At 44.9% G+C, this 18,822-nt stretch overlaps 1 protein-coding gene across 3 annotated transcripts in view; it reads left to right on the forward strand.

Annotated features, from left to right (window-relative positions):
* Positions 1 to 18,822, forward strand: part of Cacna1e (calcium voltage-gated channel subunit alpha1 E) — a 306,022-nt gene that overhangs the window by 273,674 nt on the left and 13,526 nt on the right. For all 3 annotated transcript variants that reach the window (XM_038349010.1, XM_038349011.1, XM_038349012.1), the window contains 5 exons: positions 2,709 to 2,774; positions 6,899 to 6,990; positions 7,547 to 7,712; positions 12,376 to 12,503; positions 17,259 to 17,355. In XM_038349010.1, the coding sequence (XP_038204938.1) occupies positions 2,709 to 2,774; positions 6,899 to 6,990; positions 7,547 to 7,712; positions 12,376 to 12,503; positions 17,259 to 17,355 (549 nt within the window). The remainder of the gene's footprint in view (positions 1 to 2,708; positions 2,775 to 6,898; positions 6,991 to 7,546; positions 7,713 to 12,375; positions 12,504 to 17,258; positions 17,356 to 18,822) is intronic.

Here is an 18,822-nt window from a genome sequence, read left to right on the forward strand (position 1 = left end):
AGTCTTTTCAGAGGACTTTTTCTACTTGTACTTCTTAAAAAGATTCATGTGCAGTCCTCCCACCTTCACCTGGGCATCTCCTGAACTACTGAATGTATGGTGTGCTGATGGCACACACATGTCCTACAAAAGTTAGGAATGTTTGGTCCAGTTATTATATTTCTCTTAAGCATTCTCATGGGATTATGTATAAGTCTAGGTACATAAAAGTTGATGCCTGATAACTATGCAGTGGTAGCAATAGTCAAGAAAGGTGTTCAACAAATAGCACACATTAGATGTCTTTGGGGTATTCCAAGGCTTGAGTGCATTTCTTTTCTTGTAAACAAAGTTTTTATTAATGAATTAAAAATAAATTTGATAAAGTGACTCAAAAGTGACAAACCATAAATTTACCAAGTTGTCTTCCTTCTTATATATTTAATTAGAGTACAGGGCACTAAAATCATGGCATGTCATCACTTGGAAAGGGAGTTTGTCCCATATCTTCCTTATTGATTTACTTCCTTATCTGAATCATTGGAGTTGAGATGGGAGACCGGTTGTAAGGATGTTCAGGCTCCAAGGTATAGCCTTGCCTTTTCTACCCTATCAAGAGCCAATTGTTTGCCAGGCTTATTGCCACAGAGGCCTCACCTCAGTGAACTCTAGTTTACCAGAGTTAGATGACAAAGGAGAAATTTGAAACCTTAAGAATCTGTCCTCTGAGCCTCAGGTGAGTTCATATTTAGGATTAGAAAGACAAGCTGCTTTTAAGGCTGTTTTTATTTTATTTTTTTACTTTAAGAGGACTGCCCATCAAGCTTCAGTTGTTAGCGAGTCTAAGAAATGTGTGTCATCCTGTCGTGTGTTCACGGTCACCGAGTCTCTACGACATTGTCCTATTCGAGTTAAAGGAAGGAAAGGAAGCGGTGTTAAGAGCTGACAGCCAAATGGTTGGCGTATTTAGTGAGTACGGTAGAGATGGGAAGGCAGGTGAAACGGAAGCCCAGTGGTGCTGTGTTATGGATGGATGTTTCCTCTTCGGGACAGCTCTGGGATACAGGACAAAAGCAGACTGCTTAACAACAAAACGAAAAGGCCACTCAGGCAAATACAAAGAGAGAGATGCCCAATGTAAAACTCTGGCATTGCCTTTTCCTACTCAGACCCAACTGTGAGCTTCATCCAGTTCTGTCTCAGGCCCTGTTCAGAATTTCATCCTTCCCTTCTCTTTATTTTGTTTTAGAATGTACGTTTGTAACAAGAAAGGAGAAAGGGGGCTAGGAGATGGCACTGGATTTAAAACACCTACTTCTCTTGCAGAGGACCCAGGTTTCAATCCTAGCAATCACATGGGGTGGCTCACAACCACCTTAACTCCAGTTCCAAGGGATCCAACATCCTCCGGCCTTCACAGGAACCTGCACATATATGGTGCATATAAACTTACGCAGGCACACATATATACACACAAATAAAAATAGTCTTTTAAAAGAAGGGAGAACAGATGGACTCTGGTTTTCTCTCTAAAGCTGAGAGTAGGAAGATGATCTGTGCCTGGAGGCTTTGGGTGGAGAAGGTAGAACACAGCCAAGCCGAATGGGTAGAAGAGGGCAGCCCTCCAGGCCCTACCCCTATGCCAATCCTCGTGAAAAGGCAGCTATTCCTTTCCTGAGATCTTGAGAGTCAGCGCTTTATTGAAGAGAGGCCTCTCTGTCAGCTTTCAGTTGCATTTGGATTTATCCTCTATTCAAGTTGTAAATCGTCCCTCTTGGGGCTCTTCATTCTGTTAACTCTGCTGATAAGCTCTGCCCTGTCCAGTCATCTGAAAGCCGTTGGCTGGTCCCTTGGGACTTTGGTGTGTACACTCATGACAAGACAGAGACTCACAGTAGTACTGGCTGCTGGGGCACTTACTGAATGGTAAAGAAAAGGGAAATCCATGCCAGTTCTGGGGTCACCACCCGACTGTATTGACCTCATCCTATTCCCAATCCCAACTGCCCTGTGCCTGCCCATGTCCTAGAATATCAAAGGCAGATCCTTGCTTTCTACTCCCATACTGAACTGCTCTGATCCTAAAGTGTCAGTAAGCATGCACAATATGGATTTTTAAATTTTTGTCACATGTGGCTTCATTACAGCTTCATATGGCTCTTAGTAGCTTTGGGGCAACTTATATATGAATACAATAAAATATTAAAAAGATTAAACACTATAGAAAAATAGTGTTTCTTCAGAAAATAAGCTACTTCTGGGAATGGATAACGAGGGACCCCAGTTATTTATCTTTGCCTCCAAATTTCCCACTATGAGTTCTACATTAGGGGTAGGAGGGGGAGGGACAAATGCCAAGGTCTTGAAGCCCAACCTAAATTCTTCTTATTTAATTTGGGTCACAGTTGCTAGGATTATTAATCTTCTGCATGTCAAGTAAAATGTCTCTCAAGCCCAGACAGTTTTGCTAACTCTCTTTGGAGACAGGGGTCACAGATCTATCAGAAAACTTAGGCATTTAAAAAAAGAAAGAAAGAAAGAAAGAAAGAAAGAAAGAAAGAAAGAAAGAAAGAAAGAAAGAAAGAAAGACTGCTCCAAACAGAACAGCCCTAAGCAGCAGAGTGCCAGTCCTAATTGAAATGGCCTCAGGACAAGAGTTCCTGCCCCACCAGTGCCTGCAGGAGCAGTGCTCTCCTGGGTTAATTCTTCTCTCTTGCTTCCCTTTATAGGCTCTCCCCTATGTCTGCCTTCTGATCGCCATGCTTTTCTTCATCTATGCCATCATCGGGATGCAGGTGAGTGGGCACACCAGTGGTCCTGATGGGGCAGCAGCTGCCTGGATTGTCTCTGGCGGGTTTGCAGATGTTTTGTACGGTTCTGCTTGACTAAGAGGCCTCTCTGAAGTCTTACTGTATTATGACCTTGGGAATTTACATGAGCTGCGGGTTCCCTAGGGATTCAGGATCTCTGGGGGCATCATCTGAGGTTTTCCAATCATGCTGCTGACTTAGGAGTAGCTGGGCTTCTGTGGCTACAATAGAACTAAGGTAAAATGGCACCATTGTTCTCCCAGGGAGGGATTCACTATTGTAACTAAGTAAGGCTTAATTGTTTCTCTTGATCTCTGTTACTTGGACTTGAGCATAAAAGAAGGCTAAGCCGGGCAGTTATGGAAGTAGATGAACTATTTCCATAAATAATGAGCATACACCCTCTTAATGTATCTGATGGGGTACACAGGCTTTGTTTGTCTAAGGCAGGCTTCCTTCTGACTTAAAGTCTGCATGGCCAACCCTGCCCTACTCCCACCAAGAACTTTGGCTGACAGTCCCCTGCAGTCTGGACGCCTTCTCAGAGGTCTCTCCATCTGGAGCTACGGCTTCAGGTTCCAAGCTTCCTGAGCAGTAGCCTTCCCTAGGTTCTGTAGTGGGGAGCTGCGGGCTGCATTTCATCCCGCCCAGATCCCACACAGCTAGCTTTACACCCGAAATAACAGCACACAAACTGTATTCATTTAAACACTGCCTGGCCCATTAACTCTAGCCTCTTACTGGCTAACTCCCACATTTTGATTAACCCATATTTAGTAATCTGTGTAGCACCACAAGAGGTGGCTTACCAGGAGAGATCTTAACCTGCGTCCGTCTGGGAGAGGAGAGGTATGGCGATTGCCCAAGGCATCTACCTCACTTCCTTCTTCCTGTTCTGTCTACTCCACCCACCTAAGGGCTGGCCTATTAAATGGGCCAAGGCAATTTCTTTATTAATGAATGAAATCAACACAAACAGAAGACTTTCCCACATCAAGGTTCTTTCTGAAAGGCCTCTTCTCTTTGCTCCTCTCTCCTGCCTTCTTGTGCTCACTCTTCCTCCAACTCTACGACCAGGGAGTATTGTTCTCCTAAACCACAGGAGGATGTCCAGCATCAAAATATGTAAGGCTGCTTGAGAGGCTCTGGTTTTCCTTCTCCAAGGGTCTTTCAGTAGAGATATAAAATGATATCAGTAGCATTAGAAACAGAATTGCCACAGAGGCAATGAGTTTAACGCTCATTTGATAACTCAAGATCCTAACCAACTCCCTCCAAACTTCCTATTCTCAAGCTGAAAATAGAAAGTTGGTTTAATTAAATTGTGTATGCCTAAATTTCTGTATGACAAAATAGCTCTGACTCCTTTCATCTTCAAGCAAAATGATATACCATCTCTAATTCTACTGATAATATCCATACTGATGCTGACAATGCTGTTTGCCATTCACTTTAGTTAATTTGGTATGCCAGACATGGTGTTTAATGTATATCTATATGCAAACATACACATACACAATACAGAGAAAAGGACAAGGTATATGATTAGCATAATCAGGAGTTAGCCAGTTGAGTTTCATTGTTTCCACTGATATTTAACAGGGTTAAGTAGCCCTTCACCTTGTTCAGACTCTCAGATAATTAGCTAAAGAGCTGATATTGAGATCCAGCTGTGCTGCCATACAACTCACATGCTTAACTCTGTGCCTTCCACATCCCATCAGACAAACAAATCCAAGTATTTCACTTTTCAGTGGGACCTGGGAACTGCTCCGTTATAAATTGTAATATCCACAATAACTCTAATGTTACCACGTTTAGCCCTCTGTCTAAAACCTCCCAGCACCATTCCACAGAGACAGGAATGCCATTGCTAGTGTGACATGCATCAGGTGGCGGTTCCCACCTTGGCCCATCACAGAGACTGAATGCTGTGCCGTTCAGTCACACACCCGAGCGTGTTACAAGAGAGGCTCTGGCCAGCATTGTCATCGCAAAACAGAAGGGCCAACAGGTAGCAGAAAGGTTGTGGATAAACCATTCTGGACTTTCAGAGTCTTCTCAGAAGACATCTTTGCAGAACAAAGGAGTAACTCATCATGTACAGGAAGAATTTTCTGGCAACACGTTGTGAGAAGTAATGCTGTCGCCTTGGCTCTGTGGCTGCCCAGCTGTGTGAACTTGGTTAAATTACCAACTCCACTGGGCCCTAATTCCTCTACTCATAGAGAAAAGTGAGCTAAACACAAGCAGAACCTTCTAGTTCTGCAATTCTACATGGAAAGAGATGTAAGCTTGTACTGTCCTGCAACTTTCGGAAGCAACTCTTCTTTCTCTTTATTAGTCTTTGATGTGGGTGATAATAGGCTGGGAGGACATAAAAAATATGCAAAGAAATTTTAAGGTGCACCACCTCCAAAATAAATATTTAGGGCTTGAAAGTTATCTTAGAAAATATTCAGAGTAGCTGTGCCTTTTTTTTTTTTTTTTTTGACAATTACTATGTACAAAATCATAGTGCATTCTCCGACCACTTCATGGACGTATTTGAAAAAAGTCAAACCCAGGACAAGTAATGATGTTCCCATGAGGGTCCTAGGGTGAAAAAGCCCTGTGAACTGTGCAGGTGTGATAGACAGGCACAGATGACAGATTCCAGCTGACGGAATGAAGAGAAGAAAACTTGAACTGGTGAAGGATATATGACATGAAGTATGCAGGACAAAAAAAAAAAGATTTGGTTGCTTCTGTGAGATTGTTAGTCACGTGTCTCTTGAGTTCTCCTCTTATCTGCTCTTTTTCTTCTTTCTTCTGCTGCCTGACTTGCCACCTCCGTTCTCCCTGAAGACAAGTAGTATTTGGGTTTTGAAAAAACAGCACCGAGAACAAATTCCCAAAGCAGGTGTCAGTGGGAGTTACTTGAGCAAAATAGCTGGGGGCAGAGATTGTTCCTCAATTGCACATTCTCGAAACTGTTAGGAGGAAATGTGTTCCATTTATCATACATCGAATAAACCGAAGCATACCAAATGCAGGCTGGAAATCGTCTCAGAGGGCCAGCAGAGTGACCCTGGCAGCAGTCAGTTGTACCAGCACCAATTTGGATCAGTCCTGACCTTTGAAGCACAGGTGGAAGGAAAGGGTGCACCCTTCTCATTGAAGCACCTTGGAGTATTTATCCGAGTCTATCCCCTGTATATGGATGAAGATTGCTGAGTGTTGCTTCTTTCCATATGAATGTCAGTAGTCAACATTGTTCCTCTAGGCAGGACTACCTGTTTTCTTTTTTCTTTCTCTATTCCCCTACTCCCTCCTTTCTTTTATTTTTCTTTCTTTCTAGAGCTCTGGACTGAAACTAAGACCTCATGTATATATGTTCAGGCTGTGTCTCCAGCCCTTTTTCATGTGTCCAATTATCCTTTATCTATCCTGTCACCTAGACCTTGCTTTTAGCTTACACCTAAGTGATCTCTGTTGGTGAGATTCGTGTCAGTTGGTGTATGTGTACAGATGTATGTGTGTTCGTTTCCACTGGCTGGAGATTAACAACAAACTTCTGAGACTTGGATCTCTAAATAAAAACATATCTAAGGAATGTACAGTTGTACTTCCATGATCTGATCTGCTTGCATATTGAAAGATAGCTTCTGCTCAAACCATAACATCTTTGACAAATACTGATATTCCCCTTCATGGATATCAGATATAGGAAAAGAGGAGTAACTCTTTCTCTGTCCTCTTGTTGTAGAGCAATGTCTTTGGTAGATTGCATGGGTACCGTGGAACCTAACAGCATCTCTAATTAGGCATATGAGAAACTAGGTTTATGTAGAATGACCTTAAAAGTTTTTCATTTTATCTAATGCTTGGACATTGCTAGCAGTAGTCCTCTCTGCTGTACTGGAGCACTGGGGAATGTAATTAGTCTTCATATCAGGCCAAGAACATAGTGTCTCCCAGCTCTATTACTCTGAGTTATCTATTTCAGAGGCTGCCATTAAAAAGTCATACACGTCACTTTACCTACCCTGCTTGTGTAGCTAATGGCCATGCGCTGGAAACGTGACACAGCTCAGTACAGCTCATTGATTTCTGTTATCTCCCTTTAGGTATTTGGAAACATAAAGTTAGATGAGGAGAGTCACATCAACCGGCACAACAACTTCCGGAGTTTCTTTGGGTCCCTCATGCTGCTCTTCAGGTATCTGGATGAACCGTTTGTCCAAGATGAAGATCTTGTGGTCTTCATGGGGAGAAGCACCTGGAAGGAGGCAGTTGACTGGCCTCTTGGTCTCTTAGTTCTGCTCCGCTGATCCTATTAGGATATGCAGTGGAAGGAGACTATGTCTTAACTGGCTTCTCCATGATTTAGAAAGTTTCATCAATACCTTTAACTAGGTAGTTAATTTGTCCATTTCAACTTGTTCTCTAGGATTCTGGAAGGGGAGATGTACATAGCTTCTGACAGGAACAATTTCAAACCCGGAACCTCGAATGGCTGTGTTTATGTGGAGTCTTGGGGTTCAATCACTATCTCACTCCTATCAGATTAGCCCCTCAACAGATGAAAAAGTAGATGGGGAGGAAGAAGAAGAGAGGCACCTTGTTGGCATTCTGCATCTCCATATGGAAAATGCTAAAAGGTCCCAAAGGGTTAAGAAGGAAGCCCATAGGTTCTATGTATGAAGGGAAAAGAGGCCCAAGGGTGGGTTAGAACATGAAGACTTCTTCTAACAAAGATGGCTTTTTGTGCTCAGGAGTGCCACAGGGGAGGCGTGGCAGGAGATAATGCTGTCGTGTCTCGGCGAGAAGGGCTGTGAGCCCGATACCACCGCACCCTCAGGGCAGAACGAGAGCGAGCGCTGTGGCACTGACCTGGCCTACGTGTACTTTGTCTCCTTCATCTTCTTCTGCTCCTTCCTGGTGAGCAACAGTGGGCCCTCATTTGAGGTGTGCCTGCCTGGCACTCCTGATAAATGGGTGGGGTTGGGGGGCTCCTGCCGTGTCTGTGACTGTTCTGTCTCCCTTTCCTCCCTCACATTTCTGCTCTCTCACATACACGCTTACACTCCAAACTGTGGGACAGATCATTGCCCTTTGGGGTCAAGGTGTGCTCCTCAGAATCCTCGGATGGGTGACTCATTGGTTGAGGTCTTTGCTGCTTCAGTGGGAGAGTCTTTGAGAGACAAGATGAGGACTTGAATGTAGGAACCGTGCACCAAGCTTCCTGTCGACTCTGGGGTTACCGGGGTAACTCCTGTCTTTTTTTGTGTCTTGTGCAGTTTATTTAATAGCGAAGGCTTATGTCTGTTTGGGAGACTTTGCTTTTAACTGTTTATAGACTGGTGCTTTGAAAATAGCAGCTTATAGGGTTAATAATAGGCGAATGATGATCACATACGGTGTAACTGATGTGATTCTCTCCTGACTGTGGTGCCATTGAATTGGATGGCAGCTGGCAGCTTGATGGTGTGAAAACACGATTGCTTTGGGTGTTAGTGACTATTGAGTTGTACATGTAGAACATTCCCACGTAGGGAAGTGGTGAGAGGCCTGAAATGCCCTCTTAGTTCCTTCTTTTGCAGAAAGCCTCCAGAAATGTCTTCCCTGCACATCAGATTAGCCATGAAATATGGGATAAATACACAAGGTGGCACCAGAACAATAAAAAGGTTACTGTGGTCCTTCTGGCTGCCCTTTTGTCCCTCAGCTCAACTTCACTGCAAAGGCCACTGGCTGTACAAAGCAACTGAAAACCAAAATAATGCTGCTGCTCAAAAGTGGTCAATGCTACTACTGTACACTGGAAAGTAACTTAACTGTCTCATGCCCAGGCATTTCTGTCTTTAAGACAGTCTGACAATTCAGCATTCCAGTGTCACCGAGGAGCCTGCAGATAGCCTGTTAAGCCCGGCACATAGGTTAATGTAGGGAGTGAACTAACTGGAAGCTTGGGGAGCCCCCTTTTTGGTTTTGGCTTTGTTCCCATATAGCCTTGGCTAAGACATTTCCCCTTGTATAGCCTCTTTAAAATGGTATCAGCATGCCTTGATAGGGCTGGAGAGATGGCTCAGTGGGTAATGGCTGTGCAAGCATGAGAATCTGAGACTAGATTCCCAGAAGCCATGTAAAACATTGGGTGTGGCTGCACAGGCACCTATAACCTCAGTTCTATGCTCCTCAGTGCTGTGTGAGGAGCATACAGGGGATCATTAGGCTTTCTGGCCACAAACCTAGCTCCAGACTCAGTGAGAAACCCTGTCTCAAAGGAATAAGGCCTCCCTGTGTATAGCATTCATGCACTCACAGAGACACACGTGGAGTCATAGTATACACATGCAACTCACACTTGACTTGACAGCAGTGATATACGCACAGAGAGATAATACATATATTTCAGTATACTTCTTTTCTATGGGTATTAAACCTTTTCCAATGAAAAAGAACACAGAACTGTTTACAAATCAGAAAGCACAATGTATGATGAAAGGAACCTTAGGTTTATGCATTCACCCCTTCAGCCCGCTTCTATCAAGTAGCTACTAATGACTGGCACTGACCCAGCACCGTGGTAGAACTGTTAGCAAGACACGGTCTCTATGTAGCTTCCAGTAAATAAGAAACCAGCACACAGGCAATTAACAATCATTGATAAAGACAAACTGGAAACCGAAAGAGGGGCACATAGACCTCTCAATTTTTATCTTATATAGTTTAAGTGTTTGATGATAAATATTTAAAAGAAACCAGAGATAAAACTGGAAAATTAATTGGAGGCTGTAATGGTACTTTTAGAATCTTGAGCTGGAGGGTGCTACATAATTCACATTAATGTTATTTTTAATAAGGCTATATTCAGTGTGAGATGACCTGCCTTCAAGTCTCAGCCCTACATAAGCCCGTCTCTGTGACCTTGGGCAAGTCACACACTCCTCAGCTCAAGCTGACCACTTGACAGAGATTTCTGATGCCCTTTGGTGAGACTGGCCATGTGCTGGGAGCTCAGAATGCGGTTATGAATCAGAAACATTTATTTTCTCAAAGAGCCGATAGTAATTCAAACTTCCTCACAAAGGGTTAGAGCAAGCATAAAAAGAGACAATAGCTGTTAACACACACAGCACACTGTTAAAGGCTGCACAATTACGAGGCAATAGCAGTGCTAATAGTTATTATGAACACTAATAATAAGTGCTCAGAAGGAGTATTAAAAAAATGTGTAAAACATGGAAGACATTCATAATCCAGGAAGCGATTGAATAAAATCATTGTGGCTCAAATCTCAGTGGCAGAGAAGCCTGTATTGAGTTCCACTGTATGAAACAGCAATTCTCAAAAAACAGCATCTTAACCAGAGAGATGTTGCTTTCATGGCAGTGAAGTCTGGAGGAAGCTGTCATGTTTGTTATGATGGCCTGACAATGCCTCATTCTTGTATCATCTAAGGAATGTCCTTCACCCTAATGCTAAGAGAATAAAAGCCAACCTCCAGTCATCCATATGTATCGTCGGCAGAGGGAAAGGGGTCTGTGCAGTTAGGATATACCCAGCCCTCTCCATGTAGCAAAGACTATATTGCAACTTTACCTCCTGTAGATTGTCTCTGTATCCTGGAGGCCTTGCTTACATACCTAGCAAGTCCATGAGCCCAGCCATTTAACCTAGGAATCTACAACAGAGACTTATTTTCTCATTCCCACAACCAATTGTTCCATCAGGTAGGAATCTTGAATTTTAAGTGAAAGAAAGCCCAAATAGATATAGCCTAAACAAAATGGGGTTTTATGAGTACCTACCACTGGAGTGTCCTGGGACAAGGCAGGCTTAAGCAAACCTTAATATGGGGCTCAGGCGGCATCTCCAGGACAAATTTCATTTTCCTTTTACAGCTTTCTGTATTCATCAGTCTTTTCCCCCATGTGAGCGTCTTCGTCAAATACCCCATCTAATGGTTACCAGGTAGCTGTAGCATTAACTCTGGACATTATATCTTCTCATGTTCAAGAATAACACAGAGAGAGGATCACATATTTTACCCAATGCCCTTTCATGGGCTTTTGTTGATTTCCCACTCATTGTGAACTAAGGAAATATAGGATTCCATGACTGGGAGAAGCTTAGGTCACAGGATAGTGCCCACTGGACTACAGTAATAGGGATAGGCAAGGGCCTGTACTAGGAATCAATCAATGGCACACTAGGAACATGATGGAACTGATGACTCTGGTCAATCCCTGTCTTTATTACTGTCCTTGTGAATGGTTTGGCCCAAGAGTCTCACCGTGTACTCCCACCTACCTTCTTGACCACTACCAAGGTTATTTGTATAGACAAATATCTCTTGGCTCCTCTTTGTTTAACCACCATTAGTAGTTCTTGATGCTTATAGAATAGTCCAGACTACAGATCATGAGATGCTATAGCCCATGGGCCAATTTGATTTGCACCTGATTTTTGTATGGTCTATGAAGTATGATTTTTATATTCTTAGATGAGGGAGAGACAAAGAAAAGATGGATAGTATTTTCATGGCTTACGGAAATTATATGAAATTCAAATTCTCAGATCCATAAACAAAGCTTCCTTGGAACTCAGCCATGCTTGCTGATACTTCTAGTATCCGTGACTGTTTGGGTGTTGAAATAGCAGATCTGATGAAATAGCTCAAACAGCATACAAGAATATCTGGCTAGCTGGCGGTCTTGGTTTCAACTGTAGCATGGTGACATGATGCTTTTGTGATCTGGCACTTGGCCCTGCTCTCCTTACAGACCCCCAGACTGTCCCTGCTCCTACATATGTCTGTGCACATTCATGCTGTCTCCTCTGCCTCTCTGTGCTTCTGTGATCTGATAAATATAACCTGCTTCCTCCTGCTTCAGTTCAAGAATCAAATGACTTCTCCGTGGTTTTTAGGTACCAGAAATGCCCTTGATACGCTGTTCTGTCTCTACGGCCACTGCTTTCATGGCTGTGATGATTTGCAACATTTTCCCATTTCTGATGTATCACTGTCTTTTTCTAAACACTAGTTACCTCTTTAAGAGTATTCCTGTAACAAGTCCTAGTAAAGGGCTACTGTGTTTTGTCACTGTGCTAGGCATAGGGATGTAGCTCTGGACAAGCACTTTGTAAACTCGCGAGCCAGCACCTGAGTCAGTGTGTTTGGCAGGTTCTGGGTACATAGTAAAGATCGACTAAGCAAGCACAGAGGACAACGGGCCGTGAACAGTCAGCTTCACATATTCTTTATTTCTAGTGCTCTCACAGTACTCTTTGTAGACCCTTTTTGTGAAGCAGCATGAGGAATGGACACTGGAGAAGGAATGCTGCTCTCTGGCCTTGACTTTCTCTAGCCTGTAAGAACGTTGAGACGGTTATTCTCTGCTTCCACAAGAACAATTAAATAAATCAAACAGGTAATAAAAGGGAATGGAGTATTGTGCAAATGAGAAGTGGCACAGAAAAATGAAGTCGTTAAAGCCCACACAATGCAATGTGCAGTGCGAATCAGGAAAACGAGTTGCATTCAGCGAGATCTCTTGGCTCTATCTAGTTTCTCCTAACTCTTCTCCTTGCCCTACAGATGCTCAACCTGTTTGTGGCTGTCATCATGGATAACTTTGAGTACCTGACTCGAGATTCCTCTATCCTGGGGCCTCACCACTTGGATGAGTTTGTCCGTGTCTGGGCAGAATATGACAGAGCAGCATGGTGCGTAGGCCTCTTGGCCACCTAGAGATCAGGGCTTCTCGATTGGAGTTGCTCAAATATTTGCCTGTTATGAAAGGGAAGGAAACACCTCTGGGTTGTAGCTCACGGAAGAGGCACTGGTATTAAACCATTCACCAAAATCTTTTTCTTCCTGGGCTTCTATGGCAGGCTGTACCTTTGTTTGCCTATCTCATTATACCCCAGACTGACTTCATAGCCAGGGTATCTTCCAACCTCCTTTTGTTGCTATGAGTTACCAGGGGCTGGGTTAGGGGTTTCTGGGCCAATGGGACCTATCAGGCCACCATGGTTAGTGGTATTAGTGTTTTTCCTCCTCATTACTCTCAGCAGATATGGTTGAATAAAACTCTGATATTATATTTCAAATAGTCAAACAAGTGGTTCTTCCAAGTGTTACCCGCTACACTTGTGGGGTTCTATCACCTGGAACTGAGTTAAAGGCAGGAGCTGGCAGGACTGACTTCCGCTGTCCAGTAGTTCTGATGTGATGTGACATTTAGACTTTAGAGCAGGGGTCAGCAAATCACCACCTGTCAATTAAGTTTAGCTCACTGCTTTAACAAATACAGTTTTATAGAGGCACGGTTACAGCCATTCGTTTAATCTATCATCTATGGCTGTTCTTGCCCTAGAGGGAATAATTGTAATAAAGGTGGTATGATCCTCCAGCTCAAAATGTTTACTATTAAAGTATTGTCAAAAAACTCCACTGTTACAAAAAGTCTTCTGACCCCTGTTGCAGAAAAATAGTGGTTCAGCCCTTGCTGTTGAGGACAGGAAGACATTCTGTGACTGAAAAGCTTGGCTGACCCAGGTCAACTTAGCTTCCGGGTCTTCACTCACCAGTCTACCCACTCTGGTCCCCTCTTATACTCCAGGAAACACCACCCTTCCCAGGAGGGGACCATGTTGCTTCCACCTGACACTCCCTTCCTAATGTGCAATTCTTCCCCAAATCTACCAACTTGTGAGGCTGCTCTGCCTGGGTTAACTGTTTTCAGGGTGGTTGGGTGAATTAGAATTCCTTTCTCCTCTGTAGTAACGAGCTAGGGCACAGAGTTATGTAAATCCTTTCCCTGGTACAGTGGCTAAGCAATAAATTTTCCTTGCTGAACTCAATCTCCAGCAGAAGGTTTTAGTATTCAACTGGCAGTGTCTTAGAGGACAGCGATGGTAGGCCTGCATCTTATCCGTTCTCTCACTTTGGACAAGTTATGTAACCAGCTACCAAGTGATGGTAATGATACCTGCCTAGCCTGGATTGTGTTTGTGAGCACGTTACTATCTCATGTACACTAACTACTGTTAGGGTAATTGACAGAAATGGTCTGTGAATGCCATTTGGGAATAAGGAGATTCACCATCTGTAAAGCATAGATGGTCTTGATGCTGGATGCCTCATCACTCACGTGACTGAAGAAACACTATTGGCTATCAAAAAAGAGCGTTGCTCACCTGGCCTCATGCAGGCAACCCTGGATCCCGGAACTACGGCTTCCTTTGGTTTCATGTCGTCTGTGGATCCAAATGCCAAGTGTGTTAAACATCCTTCTCCTCCATTTCAGTTCCTGAGAAGAAGCTCCACCAGGACTAATCATAAGACTTGGTCACATGAACTCAACAAAAAGACAAAGGGGAACCCCTTCTGTCATTTTGAATGTTTAGAGAATACTTGTTCTGGTTACAATTTAATTGGCCTCCTTGGTAGAATAAGGTTATTGAGAAGAAATCAACAAAAGTACTCAAGTTAAAGTCTTCATAAGAGCAACTGGCAACAGGTTGTAGAAGAAGACATTAGCCTATGGTCACTTGTGAGCACTCTAAGAAGCAAAAAAAAGTCGACACATGTCTACCTTCCATCCTGTTAAATGATGAGACACTGGGACATACTGATGTGCTATGGCCTGGAAGAATCCAGGAGAAATCAGCACCAAGTCAGGAAGAGGCTAGAAGGAGTGGAGTTGGAAAAAAATATTAGCTTTGATGATTGCTCCAAAGGATGCTCAGATGGAGATAATGTGCTCATGGTTTCTATGAGAAACCCTGGCCTGGTCCAGGATGCAACTTCAGACCCTACGGTGGCTTCATTGTTTTGGTTCCTGACAGATGTTTTACCCATCAGAAAGTAATCCTGTGTCAAATTTTTCTCTTTCTATGAGAAGCCAGAAGTCTCTAGAAGGTTCCTGGAAGACAAGGTTCTAAAGAAAAAAAAAAAAAAAAAAGGAAAGGTGGCAGTGTTCATAGAATTCTGCAGGATCAACTCTGGATCTTGAGTGGCGGGAATGGAGCTGCAGGGGAATGTTTCTAGGGCTTCCACCCACAGTGCTTTGTGGACATGGATCTCAGCAGGCTCCTGTGGAATGGGGCAGAGCTTACCCAAGCTGAACTCAGGATAATCTGTCACACAGAGATCCAAAGCCTTGTCAAATTCTCTCATGGAAATGCTGTTTCTTGCTAATGAGCTTAGTGGGAAATTTTTCTCTCACAACCTACAAAAAGATGCTGACTGTCCCTGACAGGTGGTCGTGGGTAACTTACTATAATCAGTGTGAGTGTGAAAGCAGACAGTTTGATAGTCCCCATGTGGGCAACCTGACATCTGCTCTGGACGGCGGTCAGAAACACACTGGTTGTCTTTTTTGCTCTTAGAAGTCTAGCTAGGGCTGGGGCTACTCAGGCCAGATGTGAGCCACAAAGATATCTCTGGGCACTGTAGGCATTAGGTAGCTCCTTTTGATACTAGATGGACTCTGATTTCCCAAGGATATTGTGACAGTAGTTTGGCAAGGTGGTAGTTCTCTGGGGCTTATTGTTCTGGCCTAATTCTGTCAAACACCAACAAGCTGCTTGTCCCTCTTTTGGGCAGTCCCTGCAGGGAGAAGCCATCATCTCATCCCCACCCTCTCTAATATCTTATTAACCCACCTGTGCTTTCTTTACAGCGGCAGGATCCCGTATAAGGATATGTACAAATTAGTGCGGGTGATCTCGCCTCCTCTGGGCCTGGGAGAGAACTGCCCCTACAGGGTGGCTTGCAAGGTTTGCCTCCCAGTCCTCAGCCATGACCTGCAGTGGGATGCAGCATCTAACCCTCTCCGCCCCTTGCTCCACCACCACTGCGCCACATGAGGGCACCTTCATGCTGCTTTCCTTTGAGTTTAAAGAGGCCCGAACCCTCTCGGACCCAGCAGCTGCTGTGCAGGAAGAAGGGCACATTTTATGGGGCAGGCAGCAGAAGAGAGTTAAGGACAATACGAAGGCCACTTTAGTTTTTTTCACACACGCGCACCAGTTTACCTTAGCCTGTACCTCTTGCCGAAGGATCTCTCCCTTCTCCCGAATGTAGAAATTCTTTAGTCGGGCAAAGGGTTTTCTGGTTTCCCTTTCACCGGAGCTTCATTTAACCACATGAGACAAAGTGTGAGTCTAGTCATCCTTACCCCGGGAGCTTTTGCCACGGTCGGCGATAGAAGCTATAGAGAGGAAGAAGCGATAGAGAAAATTGGGTGGATTTGGAGGTCATGAGAGAATTTCGCAGCACAGTCTAAAATGACCTCGGTAGACCCTGAAGGACCTTGAATAGATCATTTGCCATAGGTTTCTGCCAGATACACCTGTAGAGGGTCTTCCATAATTGTCAAGTCACTACTTGTTGGTTAAGCCAACAAGTTCAGAGATACAAATTGAACTCTGCCGTACCCTGAATACTCAGTACCCTAGCCACTCTACCAAGCCCAAGGCGGCTAGATAAGGACCCTGCTTCAGGTGCTATGGGAGGAAAGCAAAGCCCTGCTCAGGCAGCGGAAGAAGACCTGGGCTCAGGAAGGCTGTCTGCCTAGGTGATGGATGGAGCTGATTTGGGATGGTGATACTGAGTCTGAACTCTGGAGGCTGGACAGCTGCCTCTGCTGTCGCTCTTTAAACTCGATCCTAGGGAAACCCGCAGCCGCATGTGGGAGAGCTGGGGAGGGTAGCATGGCATGCGAGATGCTCTTCCTCCTCCTGGTTTTATTTCTTCTGTCCCCAGCATGCCATCAACCCTGGTGCATGCTGGGGAATAAAAAGCACTCTTCTTCATGGAGCCAGGTGGAAGCAACAGGGCCGACTTTCTGACCAGCAACCTCAGCCCACCACTTTCAACGCAAGCTGCCGCCTCCCGCTGCACACACACCACAGAGGGGGGATACACGACGTTCTGCCTGTGGGTTCAGGGTAGGGGACAGGCCTGACTTCTGGGCCAGCATCCCAGCCCCAGTAGGGGCCAGAAATTCCCACCCACGGCTGGAGCACCGTCTATCCGGTTTATACCGCTCACGCACAGCCCTGGGAATTGAAGACATGTTTGTGTTACTTTGCGGGTAGATGCAGTGAACTACAAAGCCAGTGCAGAACGAACCAAGGAGGAGAAAGTGAGCCCCACCCCTACCCATCAGCACCTTCTGACAGTGTCAGAGGGACCAGAGGTTGTGACTAGCATTCCCGGGTCTGTGTGGGGCGTGATATAAATCTGCACCAGGACGGAGTCACTTGTATGATTTGCCTTGATTAACAGGTTTCCTGTTCTTTTCCTGTTTGTCCATTTTGTTTTTGTTTTTCTTCCGTTTCCTGTATTAATTTGTTTTGGCTCTCTGGGAATGCTGTTCCTCTCTCCTACCTGTCTGCATCCTTCCCCTACCACTTTTTCCTTTCCCTGCCACCCCGTCTCCTACCCCTACTTACCACCCCCATGAGCAGTGGCCGCATCCATTACACTGAGATGTATGAAATGCTGACTCTCATGTCACCACCGCTAGGCCTCGGCAAGAGATGTCCCTCCAAAGTGGCCTATAAGGTAGACAACCCCTTCCTTTGTTCTGGGCTAGAGACCGACAGGAAATGGGATCCAGTTGTGGGGAGGACAGACGATGGGAGGAAGCTGGGTTGGGGAGGTGGCGATGGGACTCAAGGATTGAAGAGTCAGGAAAGGTCCTGAAGATGCAGTCATGAAGGATACAAGAGTGGTTCTAGTGCTGTTCCCCGTGGACCGTTCACTGTGTTACTGTGTTTCTACACGTGTGTGGCTTCTTGTGAGTGGGCTACTAGAAAGGCGCTGCTAAGTGGTGTGTTTCCTGTAAAAGGAGGCAGAGTGGTGGCCAGGGAAATAGTTGGATGGGCAAGAAAGAAGCCCATGACAAAAGAGCCAGGAACGCTTACTGAGAAAGAAATGGTTTCACTCAGAAGCTAGGGGGATAATGGAATAATTCTTAAGGATCGTTCCACAAGAAAATTGTAGAAGGAAAACTCCCAACAAATGTTTTCCCCCTGTGATGTAGGAAGGAACAACCACATGGCTTCCGTCTAGACACAAACACAAAAGAGGAATACGTCTTCAATTTCATGATTAACAGCAATGCAGCTTTCATCCCCCATTGGCCAGCTACCCAGTGCCCTTGAGAGGGCAAAGATGGGCACAAGATGTGTTCAGTATTAGCTTTGCCTTCTTAGCATGACCAAGTGGTGGGTAGATTGCTCGTGCTCCTAGAGCAGCATCGTCCACTGGGAGTTATCAAGCTGCTCATAGCTTTGGGGCCAGGAGTTCTCGTCTCCTGTCAGCAATAGTTACTGCTAGCTCCCCAGTGGTGTCTAAGCTGGCCAAGAACTCCAGAGCTTTTTCACTCACCTAGGCATACCTCACTCATAGCAATGCTGCCACTTCTCCAGAAGTGGGAGGGATGAGACTCGGAAACAGACAAGAAACAACCTTTACACTCTTAACACACTGTGTCTGTGGAGCTGCTTTAGGCAAGATGATCCAACCGAGTATCGGAGAGCATGGTTGGTAAAAGGCATGCTCCAACCACTATCAACAACTACCAACAGCCATTACCCCCATCCACTCCCACCAACCACTGCCACTAACCAGTGCACCAGGACCCTTCTGCTGTTCTCTCCAAATTGTATTTCCCCAGAGAACATCTCACTGGAATGTAGTCCTTAGGAACCCCCTCTACGCCAGTGCATGGCTGCTTGTACACAGCACAGGAAATAGTATCTTTTTTGACACCCATAAGTACCACACAGTGCAAAATGAATTTGACTTTCTGGGGTGAGGCTTGATAGAATGAACTGGGAGAGGCATGGAAGGAGAGTTTTACAGAATTCTAAAAGCAAGATACTCTCTGAGAAGTGGATTTGGCCATTTCAGTTGGATCCCTTCCTCTGGGTGAGGGAAACAAGGCCTGCCCACTCTGCTCCTGCCTGTACCCCCTTCTCTCACTCTTGTCTTCCCCGCTTTCCTCATTCACCCTCCCCTAGAGCC

Source organism: Arvicola amphibius, chromosome 12 (assembly GCF_903992535.2).
Source record: "Arvicola amphibius chromosome 12, mArvAmp1.2, whole genome shotgun sequence".
Classification (NCBI taxonomy): Eukaryota; Metazoa; Chordata; class Mammalia; order Rodentia; family Cricetidae; genus Arvicola; species Arvicola amphibius.